This window comes from Giraffa tippelskirchi, chromosome 5, assembly GCF_054371585.1.
Source record: "Giraffa tippelskirchi isolate mGirTip1 chromosome 5, T2T-mGirTip1v1.2.pri, whole genome shotgun sequence".
NCBI classification, from domain to species: domain Eukaryota; kingdom Metazoa; phylum Chordata; class Mammalia; order Artiodactyla; family Giraffidae; genus Giraffa; species Giraffa tippelskirchi.
In genome coordinates this window covers 135017293-135032504 of record NC_137279.1, presented here as the reverse complement: position 1 = coordinate 135032504, position 15212 = coordinate 135017293, and the positions used below count along the sequence as shown (strand labels likewise).

General features: G+C 34.5%; 1 protein-coding gene across 1 annotated transcript in view; it reads right to left on the bottom strand.

Annotated features, from left to right (window-relative positions):
- COL24A1 (collagen type XXIV alpha 1 chain) overlaps nt 1-15212 on the bottom strand; it is a 441974-nt gene that overhangs the window by 82237 nt on the left and 344525 nt on the right. Inside the window, exons 43-45 of the mRNA XM_081490017.1 lie at nt 5412-5465; nt 3683-3790; nt 62-115 (exon numbers count right to left, since the gene is read on the bottom strand). Of these exons, the coding sequence (XP_081346143.1) occupies nt 62-115; nt 3683-3790; nt 5412-5465 (216 nt within the window). The remainder of the gene's footprint in view (nt 1-61; nt 116-3682; nt 3791-5411; nt 5466-15212) is intronic.

Below are 15212 nucleotides of genomic sequence, written 5' to 3'. Positions count from 1 at the left end.
CATCTTTATGTAATGTTTTTGTGCAAACATACATTTCTTAATTCCAATTAGAAATGCTTACCCTATATCCTAGAATTCCAGGTTCTCCAGCAGGTCCCATTAATCCTAAATGTCCCTAAAAAACAAAGCAAACATTAGAAAGAAAACAGACAATTGTTTAAATTGTTATACCTGCATTTTTGTTACTTATAACTGAGACTTTTCAAGATATGAAATTCTACCTAGTCTGAAACGGGAAAACAAAAAGTAATTCTCCAACTTGCATCTTATTTTACTTCTGAACCATATAAGTCCCACAAAAATATGTTTCTTTGGTTTACTTCTGGTATGAACATCTTTAATCATATTAAAAGTTGCCAGAATGCTGTAAACTTCCAGCAAATTCTTGGAAATGTAGTTTGCACTTGTCAAAGTTTGTGGTATTTGCACATCTCTAAATATTAGGGAGTGAATTCTGATAGTTTTTAGTATTGTCATGACAGGATTGAGAACTCTGTACTCATTCATAGCCTCAGGTGCTTTGATGAACATGATTTCAACTCTGGTCAAAGCTGTTAAAAGAGACTTGGTTGAAAACTTATGTATAAAATTCACTTCTATTATTTACACTTATTACCAATTTATACAGATGAGGAAATCTTAAGTTAAAGGCAAATCAGTAAATGTTCCTAAGTTACTGAAAAGATAACAGACAACTGAAAAAAAGCAAAAATAATACTCTTAAAAATGTCCCTTCCTTTTATATTATTAAAAAGTTTTCATACCAGCTCTTCTATTTGAGTTTCAAAATAAATAGAGGATAAGGAAATTAAGGCACAGCCAAATGCCACACCAGCCAGAAGTTCTAACCAATGAAATAAGTAAGGATAATAAATAATACATATGAGGAGGTGATACAATTATTTACCTAAGGAATCCTTAGAATTATTAAAATTCACTGAAATAAACATAAAGTTTTAAAAAAAAGATTTCTTACACAGACTAGTATGAAGTTGATCTAGAAAAAGGACTACCCTAAAAACAACAAAATCTGTAAGAAACTAACAATACACCTAATAAGAAAGGTGTAAGAACAGAGATAAAGGAAATAACAAAGCTTTATTGAAGGATATAGAAGATATAAGTAAATAAAAAGACATATGTTAATCATTCATAGAATGAATATGGTAATTCTATTTCTATGAATGATTCAATATTAAAGGAACTTGCAGAATTGTATTTTAAAGTTCAAACAAAAACAGATGAAATCATAGTAAGAGCCGAGCTTTTCAGAAAAATAAATTATGAAGTATTTGCCCTTATAGATCTCAAAAGATACTGTTATGATGTAACAATTTACATGGTGTGATACCTAGTAATAAACTAAAAAATTGAGAAAAGAAAATAGAGAAAATGAAAACAGACCATTATTTAAGAGTAGCTTACAGTAAGGGCAGCATTTCAGAAAACTGGGAAATAGATTTATTAAATAGTGTGGAGACAACTGGCTAAGAACACGGAAAAAGGAAATTAGTCCTTTACAACTTATAGCAAAATAAACTCCATATGCTTTAACAGGGCTAAGGGTAACAATATTACGAAAAGGATATGGAAGAATATTTTTATACACTTTATGTAAAGAAGTCATTTCTAATGAACAAACAAAACCTAGACTGTTAACAGAAAGACTGACACATTTGATTGTAATAATTAAAATCTCTGTCCAGTGAAAGATAGTGTAAACAAGATAAATGATAGAAAGGGAAATATATTTGTAATATATTTGCAACATATTTAACAAAAATATATTATCTAAACTATATAAGATGTTCTTGCAATTAAGAAAAAGAAAACAGTCTAACAGAAAAATATGTAAAGTACATATGAACAGGAAACTTTCAGAGGAAAAAGTACAATTTATTTAGTTGCAAGCAAGAAAATGTAAGAAAGAAAATGAGACATACTTTTTCATTTATCAGATTGGCAAACATCAAAAGGATTAATACGAAGTATTCCCATAAACGACTCAAATGTAAGACTTGAAATCATAAATTTCTAGAAGAAAACACAGACTGTATGCTCTTTGATATTGGTCTTGGAAATATTTTTTTTTATATCTCTCCTCAGGTAAAATAAACAAAAGGAAAAATAAGTAGACAATATCAAACAAAATAGCTTTTACACAGCCAAAGAAACTATCAATAAAGCAAAAAGGTCACCTGCTGAATGGGAGAAGATATTTGCAAACAATGAATCTGATAAGGGGTTAATATCTAAATATAAAAATAATTCATACAACTCAACATCAAAAAAACAAACAATCCAATTTAAAAATGGGCAGAGGATCTAAACAGAAATTTTCCCAAGATAGCCAACAGGCACATGGAAAGATGCTCAACATCACTAATCATCAGGGAAATGCAAATCAAAACCACAATGAGATATCACCCCATACCTATTAGAATGGCTATTATAAAAAAGACAACAAATATCAAGTGTTGGAAAGGATGTGGAGAAAAGGTAGCCCTTGTTCACTGTTGGTAAATTGGTGCAGCCATTATGGAAAACAGTATGCAGGCTCCTCAAAAACTTAAAATTAAAAACAGAACTACCGTATGATCCAGCAATTCTACTCTTGGGTATCACATTATATACCATTTTTGAATGCATAGAACATAGAAGAAAAATATTAGCAAGTTAAATAAAAGGAAGTACATACTGCCTGAGTTAGTAAGATGACAGTAAAGAATGGAACGCTTAAAATGAGACTGAGGAATCTTACAATTGAGAGTAAGTGATAGAGGAGTTAACGGACAGAGTAATCGCATTTAGAACATCAGAGAGCTTCAACTAAAAGAGCTCCCCATCAGAGACTGCTTTTTGATACTCCAGTCTAAACAATATATTCCTTTATGTGATTTTCCCATAAAATGAGGCTAAGGAAAACCTTCCTCAGACAACAGACAGATTATTGAATGCTCTCCAGAAGGCCTTGGCGAAAAGCCAGTTGTGACATTTAAATAGTGACTAGGAAATACATATGAATTTGATAAATAAGTTTATGAAATACTCAAAAGACTAAATTGGATTATCTCTTAAATATTTTGCATCTCTTTCTTCTGTGACTTTTTGAACAAGTTCAGATATATTAGCAACATAATTTTGATATTACAGGTTCAAAAGTATGCTATCTTTGTTTCCAATGTAAAGTGCATACGAAAGATTAAAAATCAGTAGCTGTTTTGGAGACTTACCGCAGCTGATTAGAAAGAAATAATCTCTACATAAGCATGAGAATCTAAGCATATAAAGAAATCCCATTTTTGAGTAATCTAATTTTCAAAGCAATTTGTCAGCCATGACAGCATAATTTTATACTGATATTAAATCCTGATTTCAAGTACAACTTTATAAACTTTCCTACTTAGGTTGGGAGTTATAATCTGATTTTTTAAAATCTTATTTCATATTTTATTTCCATTTTGAGATTTTTTTTCCCTTTTCCTTTTTCATGTCCAGAAACCACTAAGCCATTTAAGTACTGTGGAATGCTTACAATTCTCCATATCCCATGGAGGTAGATTATTTTCAATGGAACTTTTGCTTTCTCTGTAAAATTAATCAAGAGATGAAGCTTTTAGACATGGATACATTTCTTTCCATCCGCAGTGAACTCAGTTTTGGAGACAAATCAAATACTGACCACAGCACCTCTAGTTCCTCTGGCACCCTTAAGACCACTTTCCCCAATTTGTCCAGGAGCACCTCTGCTTCCAATTTCTCCTGCGGGCCCCGTTTGTCCTTTATCACCCTGTGGATGCCATTAGTAAGAGAGAAAAGTAAGAACAAAACCTTATACTGAGATTAATCAACTACATCATATATCTGAATGGCTCCAGAGGATATTCTGTAGGCAAAACCCTATAAATAGTAACTTTGTTTTAACTTATTAGTACTACAGACCACCACTGACGGTAACAACATACCATCACCACCTGGATTACCATAAAAATGTAATTAAAAGTAATTTTGGAAAAAAGAATACAAATAATTTTGTGCAAATAAGCAGGGAAGTCTGGTGCTCATGCTGATTACAAATAAAGAAGTTTTTTATTCCTGAAACTTGTTATGTATTTATGTACAAATGCATGCACGCATGTGTTTACTCATGTCCTGAGAAAACACAGGCCCTACGATAAGCCTGTTTCTACAGAGAATTTCAGTGCCCCAAAGATACATTTAATACATAAAGGCTCTAGTGTGCAGTTCTGTATACTCAACATCATCACTTGGTTGGAGTTTGTCCTTAAAAATCTGTAACATTTTTAAATGATTTTACATCCATCTGAAAACCAATTCTTCTGTTTTCCAACAGGCTAACTGATCATTCTCTAATATCAAAGTACAGCTGCTTTTAAATAGTAAATGTTATAATTTATTCTCCACATGTGGTAACTCAGTTCTATTATTGATAATTGAGTAGACACAAAGAAAAACTAAACTATGACCACAGTCAGGAAATTTTTGGTGATTCATAATAATTCACAGGTTGCTGTAAGGATCTGCACTGTCCTACTTGTAAAACCATTTAGAAAGAACATTATGTATGATGAAAAGAGACTTCAATATTGGGTATTATTTCATGGCTAAGAATGGTAACTAAAATATATCTCATTCACTTTTATCTTTTATTATTTCTTATACTGTCCCCAAGTTATGAGAAAGATGGATTAGGTGCATATTCACAGAAATGATATAATTCAATTTTGGGAACTAGAATATGGTGTGATTTGTAGTTAATTATAGTAATTATATTCAGATTTATGGTATTACAACGGGAAAATAATTTTTATGTTTCACCAACACTTGAACAAATTATTGACTCCATCCAGGTATGAATTATTTGTTACAAAGTACTAAATTTTACAAACATATCACATTTTCTTAGTAAAAGGAAGCAAATAACACATGTTGTTTTGTGTCTTTGTTAATATATAGGGAAGATAAAATCAATACTAACCTTTTCAATGTAGAAAAATATATTCAAACAAGCCATAAACAATTCTAATAATACTTCTCTCCCCCAAATATCTTACTAAAGTTGTTATTAAATGGCACAAATGGTATAGTATTTTTCTTTTCTCTCTTTTCATGCCCATGGTCTACTAAAGAATTTCTGGTAAAGATGAGAAGACAAGGCAAAGATCTGTTTAGAAATGACAAAGTCAAAAGTTTGACTTCAGATAATTAAGGTAAAAAGTACTCTTATGTGGAATTAAATATTAATTTATACAATTGTGCCTTTTAAGCCAAATTTATAGCTCTTTAATGCTTTATTTCTAGTACAAATAAAAACATCACAGTATGCTATGGAGCTATGCACACATCAGAATAAAGAAAACCAACATAAAAAGATGTAAAAAAAAAATTACCTTCTTTCCTGGACGACCTCTTTGTCCTGGAATTCCCGTAGTTCCTTCAGGTCCCTGAATATTAAGTATAAAAGAGGAAATAAATTATTAGAGACAGGACTAGATAGAATGCTTAAATACTTACATCACATAATCACTGACTTGAACACTAAGTAAAAATGTGGGCTACTTCTCAACAGTATTATGCTTGTATAACCATTTAAAAAGAGGTCATGATGAGTTAGAGGCCCAGCTGTTACTAGTGAGTAAAGTTCACATATACAAACTAGTCAAGATAGACAAAATGAAACCATTCTCAATCGCAGAGGGAAAATAACTTGGTTTTAGCACAACCAATGAGAAAGTAATTAAAGTTAACCTAAATGCATCCATGTCAGCAGTGCTATGAGCCACCTTGGGTTCAACATCTTGTTGAATACACAGGATTATAAAATATATCTAATACATTGTCAAGGAGAATCTCAAAATCTCACTGAAGGGTAAGATTAAGCAAATACTCTTTTATCTGTGGGGGGAAAAGAAAAGTATAAAGGGGAAACACAGTGAGAGAAAGGAGGTAGAGTCATATTAGACTGTTTAAAACAATATTTTTATTTCAATTGGTATTTTATTATACAAAAGTAGACAAAGTTTTCAATAAACACTTTTTTTAAAGTAAGAAGTGGTTAAAATATTTTAATGTCATACGAATTTGCAGGTCAACAATGGTTAGGCTTAAATGAGATCCACAGTAAGCCAGGCTGCAAATTCAAAAATAGCTAATAATTAATCACAGCATTCCTTGCATTAGTTGGAAATGAAAATGGAAATTTCAAATTTGTGTCCCAAAACTTGGCAAACGGCAAAAATGATGTAGACAAGAAATAAATTGTGGTTTACCACTGTGCTACAGAGGCTCTTGATAAATATTTGTTAAACGAATAAACAGATACCTAAGGAAATGACTCATGCCCTGTGCTCCTGAGTAAATGTTCTTCTAGCCTCAGAAAATCCGCTGAATTTAGAGGGCAAAGCGGTTAAGTTCTATTGCTGTAGTTCCAGCTGCATCCAGAGGTTGAAATGATGGTTGCACTAACCTGAGACTTCTTTGCGGTTAACGAGGCCTTTTTAAGAGGGGGTGATTAACATTTACAGAGGTTAACGACGTGAGCATTTAAGCCAGACTGCTCTAGTTTCATATTTTGGCTCTGTCACCCAACAGCTGTATGACTATAGGTAGATTATTTCACGTCTAAAGGTCTCAGTTTCTTGTTACATAGCAGGGGTGTATTAATACTTCTTCAGAGTTACTAAGATTGAATGAGAAAGGACTAGACTTATACTTGAAGAGCTCAATAAATGTCAGTTCTCATTAATTTCTGTTGCCTTTTCAAAGAGCATTATGTAATAATTAAATATATATAAAATATTATTAATAAAAGGTATAATAAACACCCTCGTGCCTACCACCCACTTTAAGAAATAGAAGCTATACACACACACATACACAAATACCCACAAGACTGAAGTCCCATATATGCACTTACATTTGCAAACATATCACTTACTCTCCTCACTCAGGTGCAACCATTGTCCTCAATTTGTTTATCATTCCCATGCATTTATTTAAACTTTTACTCCATTTGTATATATTCCCAAGCATTATATGCTTATTTTGCATCTTTTGAAAATTTTAATAAGCAGTATTATACTTTACACATTCTTTTGAAATTTTTTTTAGAACAATATTTTGTTTTTGAAATTATTTAGTGTCTCTACTCTACTTACATTTTGTATTCACATCTATGGTGGTGGTGGCTGTGGTTTAGTCACTAAGTTGTGTCCGACTCTTGTGACCTATGGACTGTAGCCTGCCAGGCTCCTCTGTCCATAGGATTTCCTAGGCAAGAATGCTGGAGTGGGTTGCCATTTCCTTCTCCAGGGAATCTTCCCAACCCAGGGATCGAACCCGGGTCTCCACATTCCAGATTCTTCACCGACTGAGTTACAACATTAAATAGTAGGATTCCATTTTGTAATCAAACAACAACTTACTCAGCCATTTCCCTAGTGATGAACTTTTGGTAGTTTTTTGTTTGTTTGTTTTGCTTTGTTTTTTATGCTACAAACAGTCCTTCAATAAACACTCTTGCACCTACCTCTATGTACCTACATCAAGAGTTTTTTGGGTGAGGGTGTATATTCTGTAATTGAATTGCTGTCTTGCAGGATACATGTACCTTTCAGTACATAAGATTTTGCCAACTTGTTCTCCAGAGTTTTAGCCTATTTACATTCCCAAAAGAAACATTTAAGAGTTCCAATTACTCCAAATCTTACATGTTTGGTACTATCAGACTTAAAATTTGTCCATCTCAAGGGAGCAAAACAATATATTATTAGGGATTTCAATTCACATATTCCTGATTATTAAGGAAGAATGAATATCTCTCCATACAGTAATTCAGCATCTATATGTGAATCACTAGTTCTCATCTTTTGTCCAGTATTCTAGATCCAAGGCCTCCTCATCCTTGCCACCACTGCAAACACAGAGTCGGTATTAGGAAGTAAGAAAAGAGGGAGGTGGAAGACTGATACATTTGAGAAACTAAGCATCATAAGAGTCTGAGCTTTACCCAAAGAGACTACTAAATTATAGGAATAGATCAAGGAATAGATTTTAACTGAATTAGATATAAAAGTTTCCTTTCTTTCTCTCTCAATTCCCCAACCATTCCTCACTAATCTAAGTTAGGGCTTGTGAGGAAAACCAGATTAGCCAGAAATAAATTTTATATTTGCACATGTCTAAGTACCAATCTGTAACCCTATTACACACTTAATTGTAATGAGCAACAACTCAGTTGCTCATCTAAAAATAAGATTCTTTATTATGCTTTCCCTCTTTCTCAACATCCAAACCATGAGCAAATCCAGTCAACTATATCTCCAAGATGTCTTGAATCTGATCATTATTTACTGTCTCTATTGCTCCCTTGCATTCCAAGTCACTCTATCATTTTTTCGTCTACATGACTGCCACAGCCTTCTAAGTGATTTGGTCCACTTTTACCCTTATATTCCATTTCTTCAGAGTAACGCAAATGATCATGAACAATTTTAATCAAACATGTCTCCTTGTGTAAAACCTTCCAAATGGCTGCCCATTGCAATCAGAATAATCTTCAAACCTCTTATCATGGTCTATAGTCCCCTATGTGATCTGCCACCTCCTATTTCTCTGACATCATGTTTTCCAGTTATTTACTACTTGGACCCTTCCTTTTTTTAAAATAGGGCATTTAATAAATACCCTTTCTACCTTGGGACATTTGCATTAGATGTTTCCTCTACCTAGAAAACTCCTTTTCAGATAGTCACGATTGGCTTCTTTTTATCTTTAGGCATCTAGCTCAATGTAACTTCAGGTGGTCCTTCTGTGGCCATCCCAATTAAAGTAGCCCCTTTATCAGGGCATTCAAAATCCCATTAGCATGTTTTATTTTCCTCATAGGGCTTATCACTATCAGAAATTATTATTCTTGTTCACACTGTCCTTCTACACTGCATGTTCCATGACAGCAGAGATCATGTTTGTTTTGTTCATTGTTGTAACAGTGTCCAGAACTGTGTCTCGTATATAATTGATGCTTAATAAATATTTAATAAATGAATGATAGAATGCATACCCAAAGGAGAAAATATTTAGCCTTAATCAGACAGTAGCTGGTCTACTAGATATCTGTTTGTAAATAAATAACACTTTTAAAAAAGCATTTACTATATATTGGAATTAAAACCAAAGTTCATGAATAAAAGGCAAAGGATAGTGACATTTTTATACTTTTTAGCTTCTAGGAAATAGAACAAATGGACCTGTTAGAAATCTTCTGCACAGTAAACTTTCAAACATATTTTCAGAGCTCATTATGTGTGAGAAAAGACATTGCCTGTGTTCTATATTGTATTTTCTTCTGTCATTATAATCAGAAAGATCTCCCCTGGTTCTTTCATTCACTTTTTTTCTATTTAAAGATAGTTTGTTTTTCTTTTTGGGGAGTGGCGGTGGTAAACTTCCACTGATATTAGGCTGGTTTATTTTAGTGTTTGTCCTGAAATTCATCAGTGATAATTTTCTCCAAAACGTTGGCTTTTAAAAGTTTATATGACCCACTGCAACTTATTTGTGTATTTAGAGACTTGCAGGGCAGAGTAGAAAAAGGCAATCATTTCTCAATGTGCATGTTTTAATAGACTTCTTCAATGATTACACAAATAAGAATGCTTTTAAACAAATGTCATGTTGACAGAGAATAGTTGCCTTGATGTTCAGCCTACTTATACCACAGAGGATGGATCTGGGATTCCCTACTGATTTAACTTTGTGAGAGTAGCTGTAGTCTCAGAAATAACACATCACATCTATTTTTAAAAACAATGTTTTTTGAGATATAATTCTCATACCATATTATGAATCTATTTAAAGGAGTGACCCCCAGTCATTCTGGCACCAGGGACCAGTTTCATGGAGGACAATTTTTCCATGGATGGGGGAGATAAGTATAGTTACAGGATGATTCAAGTGCATTACATTTATTATGTCGTCTCTGATCTGACAGGAGGCGGAACTCACATGGTAATGAGAGTGGTTGTAAATATAGATGAAGCTCTGCTTGCTCACCTGCTATGTGGCCTGGTTCCTAACAGGTCCTGGACCAGTATGGGTTCACAGCCTGGGGCATGGGGATGCCTGATTTGAAGTGTAGGATTCAATGGTTTTTATAGTGTGGTGCAACCATCACCATAATTTTATAATCAATTTCCATCACCCTATAAAGAACCCTGTACCTACTGGCAGTCACTTTCAGTTTCCTCCCAAGCCCCAGTCTTAGGCAACCCTAATTCGCTGTCTCTAGAGATTTGCCTATTTGGGATATTTCCTGTATTATGTGGTCTCTTATGACTGACTGCTAGGCATAATGTTTTCAAAGTTCATCAAGGTTGTAGCATGAATCAATATTTTTTTTTTGCATGGATCAGTATATTTTTTATTGCCAAATAATATTCCATTGTATGAACATACTACATTAACTAAGAAACATTTATTAATTGATGACCATTTTATGTTATTTCTACTTTTTGACTATCATAAATAATGCTGCTATGAGCATTCATGTAAAAATTTGTTTGAATCCTGTTTTCAATTCTTTTGGGTATATGACAAGAACTGATGGGTCATATGGTAACTCTGTTTTTAACATTTTGAGAAACTGCCAAATTGGTTTACAAAGTAGCTGCACCATTTTACATCCAACCAATGATGTATAAGAGTTCCAATTTCTTTACATTCTCAACAACACTTATTATTTTCTGTTTTGTTTTGTTTTTTTTCTCTAGTGGATGTGAAGTGGTATCTCATTGTGGCTTTATTTGCATTTTCCTGATAGTTAATGATGTTGAGTATCTTTCATGTGCTTATTTGCCAACTATATATATCTTCTTTGGAGAAATATCTGTTTAAAGACTTTTCACTTTTCAATTGAATTATCTTTTTATTATTATGAAGAGTTCTTCATATATTTTTAGATAGTAGTCTCTTATCTCATACAATTTGCAAATATTTTATCCCATCCTATGGTGTCTTTTCACTTTCTTGATGGTGTTCTTTGAAGTTCTAAAACTTTTCACTTTAATGCAGTCCAATTTATCTGTTTTTCTTTTGTTAGTTGTAATTTTGGTATTATCTAAGAAGGCTTCGCATAACCCAAGGTCAAGAAGATTTCCGTCTATGTTGTCCTCCCAGACATTTACAGTTTTAGCTGTTAAATTTAGATCTGTGATCCAGAATGAGTTAATTTTGTGTGTAGCATAAGGAAAGATCCAAATTAATTCTTTAGTGTGTGGGTATCCAGTAGTTTTAGCAACATTTGTTGAAGACCATTCTTTCCCTCATTAAATTTTCTCAGTACATCACATGCTTTTGTAATTCAAATTTATCTTGTTTATTTCTTTCTCTGGAAATTAATTTATCCCTTGAGATAACCAATAACACTAGACATTGTTAAACAAAGTTTGGAAGTTACAGAGAATGCTCCCATTAGAGACTATATTTTTCTTCTGCTTGAAACCTTTCAGTGGCTTCTTACTATACTTTAAATAAGCCCCAGTTTTTTACTATGGTTTAAAAGGTCCTTCATGATTTGCTACCTACCTATTTCCTCAAGCTCATCTCAAACAACTTTTCACTATTCACTCTGCTGTAACAAACTCCTTTTAGTTTTCCAAAAATACCTAGATCATTCTTACCTCCCCATCTTGGTCTTTGCTATTCCATTGCTATTTGACCTACCTTGAAGGGTCTCCCAAAGTTCTTTCATTCACTGGCTCCTCTTCACTCTCCAGGTCTCAGCTCAATCCTCCCCAATCTAGAGAAGCCTTTCCTCACTGTCTTAGTGTAAATAGCTTCTCTTCTCTTAACTAGTTGGCTTTCCCCTGCCTTTAACTAGTTGTCCTTTATCATCATTGTTTATCTTTATCACTACATTAATCACCACCTGCAGTGATCTTGCCTACTCAGTCTTCTCCATGATACTGTCAAATCTGAGATCAGGAATCTTTCTCATCTTGTTCCCCTTGGTATTCCCAAAGCTTAGCAGAGTTCTAGGCTCATCCAAGGAACTCATAAACTTCACTGAACTAGTGAATGGAAAAATTTTAGAGAGTCCCAGTTTGTAAAGCTAACAAAAATTTAGAAACTATATAAAAATTCAGAAAATTAAAAAAAAATTTTAATTTCTAAAAATTTAGAAAACTTTTACAGAGTCACAGTTTGTAAAGCTAACAAAAATTTAGAAACATCCAAGCTAATTTTTTTTTAAGGCTATGTAACCTTTTCTTCTCAAAAAAAGCCTATATAGAAGCTAATATGTTAACCAGACATGGAAGAATCTTCTCTGATTCAAGCAGATGAAGAATAAACAAAGTCCTTCCAGTTCAGCATCCTCCTTGACACAATCATCATAGGGGTTCTGCAGAGCTCCAACCCCTTTATTAAGTGTAATGTGTAAACTGAGAAACCAAAGAATGACTCCCCCAACAATGTACAGCACTTTAGTAGTAGACTAGGGGTTTGAACAATTCTTGCAGAATAGACAGTGCATGGTTCCCTCTATTGTGTGTTGCTTTACAACAGTTCAGAACACGCAAGTCTAAAACCAGAGTTATACGAATCGTTCAGAAGATAAGGATTTAGATAACCCTTTACTACTTAATGCCACTGACTTCAAATTTCCAAAGTGATTACTTTTCAGGGTTTCCAAGGAAATTGTCTTAGAAACAAGAGTCATGTATACCTCATTCTTTCCTAACTATTTCTAACTAAATATTTCTAACTATTCCTCTCATTTTTTTGACTTCACTTATAAGACTCTACTGAAAAAGCTTCTTCGAAAAGTGTGCATTATTTAACTTCAGATTCTCTTAAGATATTCACTTCTACCTAGTATCATCCCACCCTGTTCAGATGGGAAAATTAAACTTCAATAAATCCAATCAAGTTTTCTTGTAAAGGAATAAAACAAGACAATTTCATTTATATCTACTCAGCTTCGGAGTACATAGCTTCACATTTGTTTAGATCTCAAATACCAGGGCAATACACTTTTTAAGAAATGAATGATGGACCATAAGTCAGGCAGATGTTTCTTCACAGACGCTTTCAAGCTCTTTTTCTCATGCTGCTGCTGCTGCTGCTACTAAGTTGCTTCAGTTGTGCCCGACTCTGTGTGACCCCATAAATGGCAGCCCGTCAGGCTCCGCTGTCCCTGGGATTCTCCAGGCAAGAACACTGGTGTGGGCAGAGTTATGCATTTAGACAACTGAATTGTCTGTTTTAATGCAGATTTCAAGCATGAAATACAAAATGTTTTCCTTTGTTCAAAGAGTTTACATCTTGGATTTGGGAATTTGTTACTGATGCTTCCCTTGCCTTATTTTTCTATCCAGATATCATTTTCCAATCTTTTAGAAAGTAAAAAGAACATCTCTTTACTTGAAAAAAAATTAATTTTTCACTCTATTTTTTAAAAGAATTTTTAAGGTAGCATCTTTGTGACATTGCCTAAGGAAGAATTATTTTGAAGTGCAAAAATAAATCGAACATCAGGCTGCCTGATTAAGCAATAGCTCCTTGGATCATAAAATTCTTTTGAAAAAATATTCCATGGTATTTTTATTGAGCTTATGAGCTAAAAGGCATTTAAAATTCCAAGAAGAACAACAAAAAGAATAAAAAAGAAATGCACATGTGTTGTTACTAAAAAAGGCACCAAACATGTGTACAAGGCAGGACTATTCCTGGGAAAAGTTATGAAGCAGATGAAGTCTGTGTTTATCGTTTTTCCATGTCTTGTTTTGAGCCCCTTTTTCATCTCTGCTCTGCCCATCACCATTTGTCATGCTGCATCATCCCTCTGGGATTCCTGGCTGTGTTGTCCTGTGGCATGATTAGACCTTTCTTTTTGTTAGTTCTATGTCCCGCCGCCCTCCCCACCACCACTCCAAATAACTTTAATATTTTCTTAGGGAACTAGGCCAGTTGTTTGAAAAAAAAAATCTATGCTAAAATATTAATAATTATTAATGACTTTCTTATATAAAAACAAATTTGAGAAAACGTCTCAGGAAGATAACCACACTTACTCAGTACTTGTTATTTGGCTTCTCTGTGGGTCCAGTCCTGATGAATCCTCTAAAAAAATTAAAACTATCAAGAATCCTAGAAACCCAAGTCTCAAGAAGTGTGGCTTGGAACCTGGGGGTGAAGCTGAAGCAGGTTCTTGAATCACAGAGACAGAATAACCACATTAGAAGCTGGAGGAAAGGTTTCATTTGGGTTGCACTGTCTTTTCCCCGGGCCAACATAGCATTGCCGAGTGAACCCATTTGATCTATAGCTTCTCCTGTGGGGAAAAAGAGAACCCAAAGTGGATCTTCAGCCCATCTACTGTTGCAAGATGTTTCCAGAGTTGCCCAGTCAGGTCTGCGTGAGGATCATGTGGGGAACTTGAGGGCCTGACAACTGGGGAAAAGATAAGAGGTGGGCAAAGGGGCAAGACTTACAGTAACCAGCACTAAAGTATTAATGGACTTCATCTCTGCTTGTAGCAGCCCCTGAACAGAGAACCCAGCCAGTGGTGTACCTATCTGCAGAACTTAGCTGGTGGCATTGTCTGATCAGGGAGCTTGGCTGCAGTTCTGCCTGATTTGGAAGGTGATAGTGAAAATCGTTCAGTCATGTCTGACTCTTTGTGACCCCATGGACTGCAGCATGCCAGGCCTCCCTGTCCGTCACCAACTTCTGGAGTTTACCCAAACTTGTGTCCATTGAGTCGGTGATGCCATCCAACCATCTCATCCTCTGTCATCCCCTTCTCTTCTTGCCCTCAATCTTTCCTAGCATCAGGGTCTTTTCAAATGAGTCAGCTCTTCGCATCAGGTGGCCAAAGTATTGGAGTTTCAGCGTCAGCATCAGTCCTTCCAATGAACACCCAGGACTGATTTCCTTTATGATGGATTGGTTGGATCTCCTTGCAGTCCAAGGGGCTCTCAAGAGTCTTCTCCAACACCACAATTCAAAAGCATCAATTCTGTGCTCCGCTTTCTTTACAGTCCAACTCTCACATCCATACATGACTACTGGAAAAACCATAGCCTTGACTAGACGGACCTTTGTTGGCAAAGTAATGTACTGTATAGTCCATGGAATTCTCCAGGCCAGAATAATGGAATGGTGTGGGTCCCCAGCCAAATGTTCATACC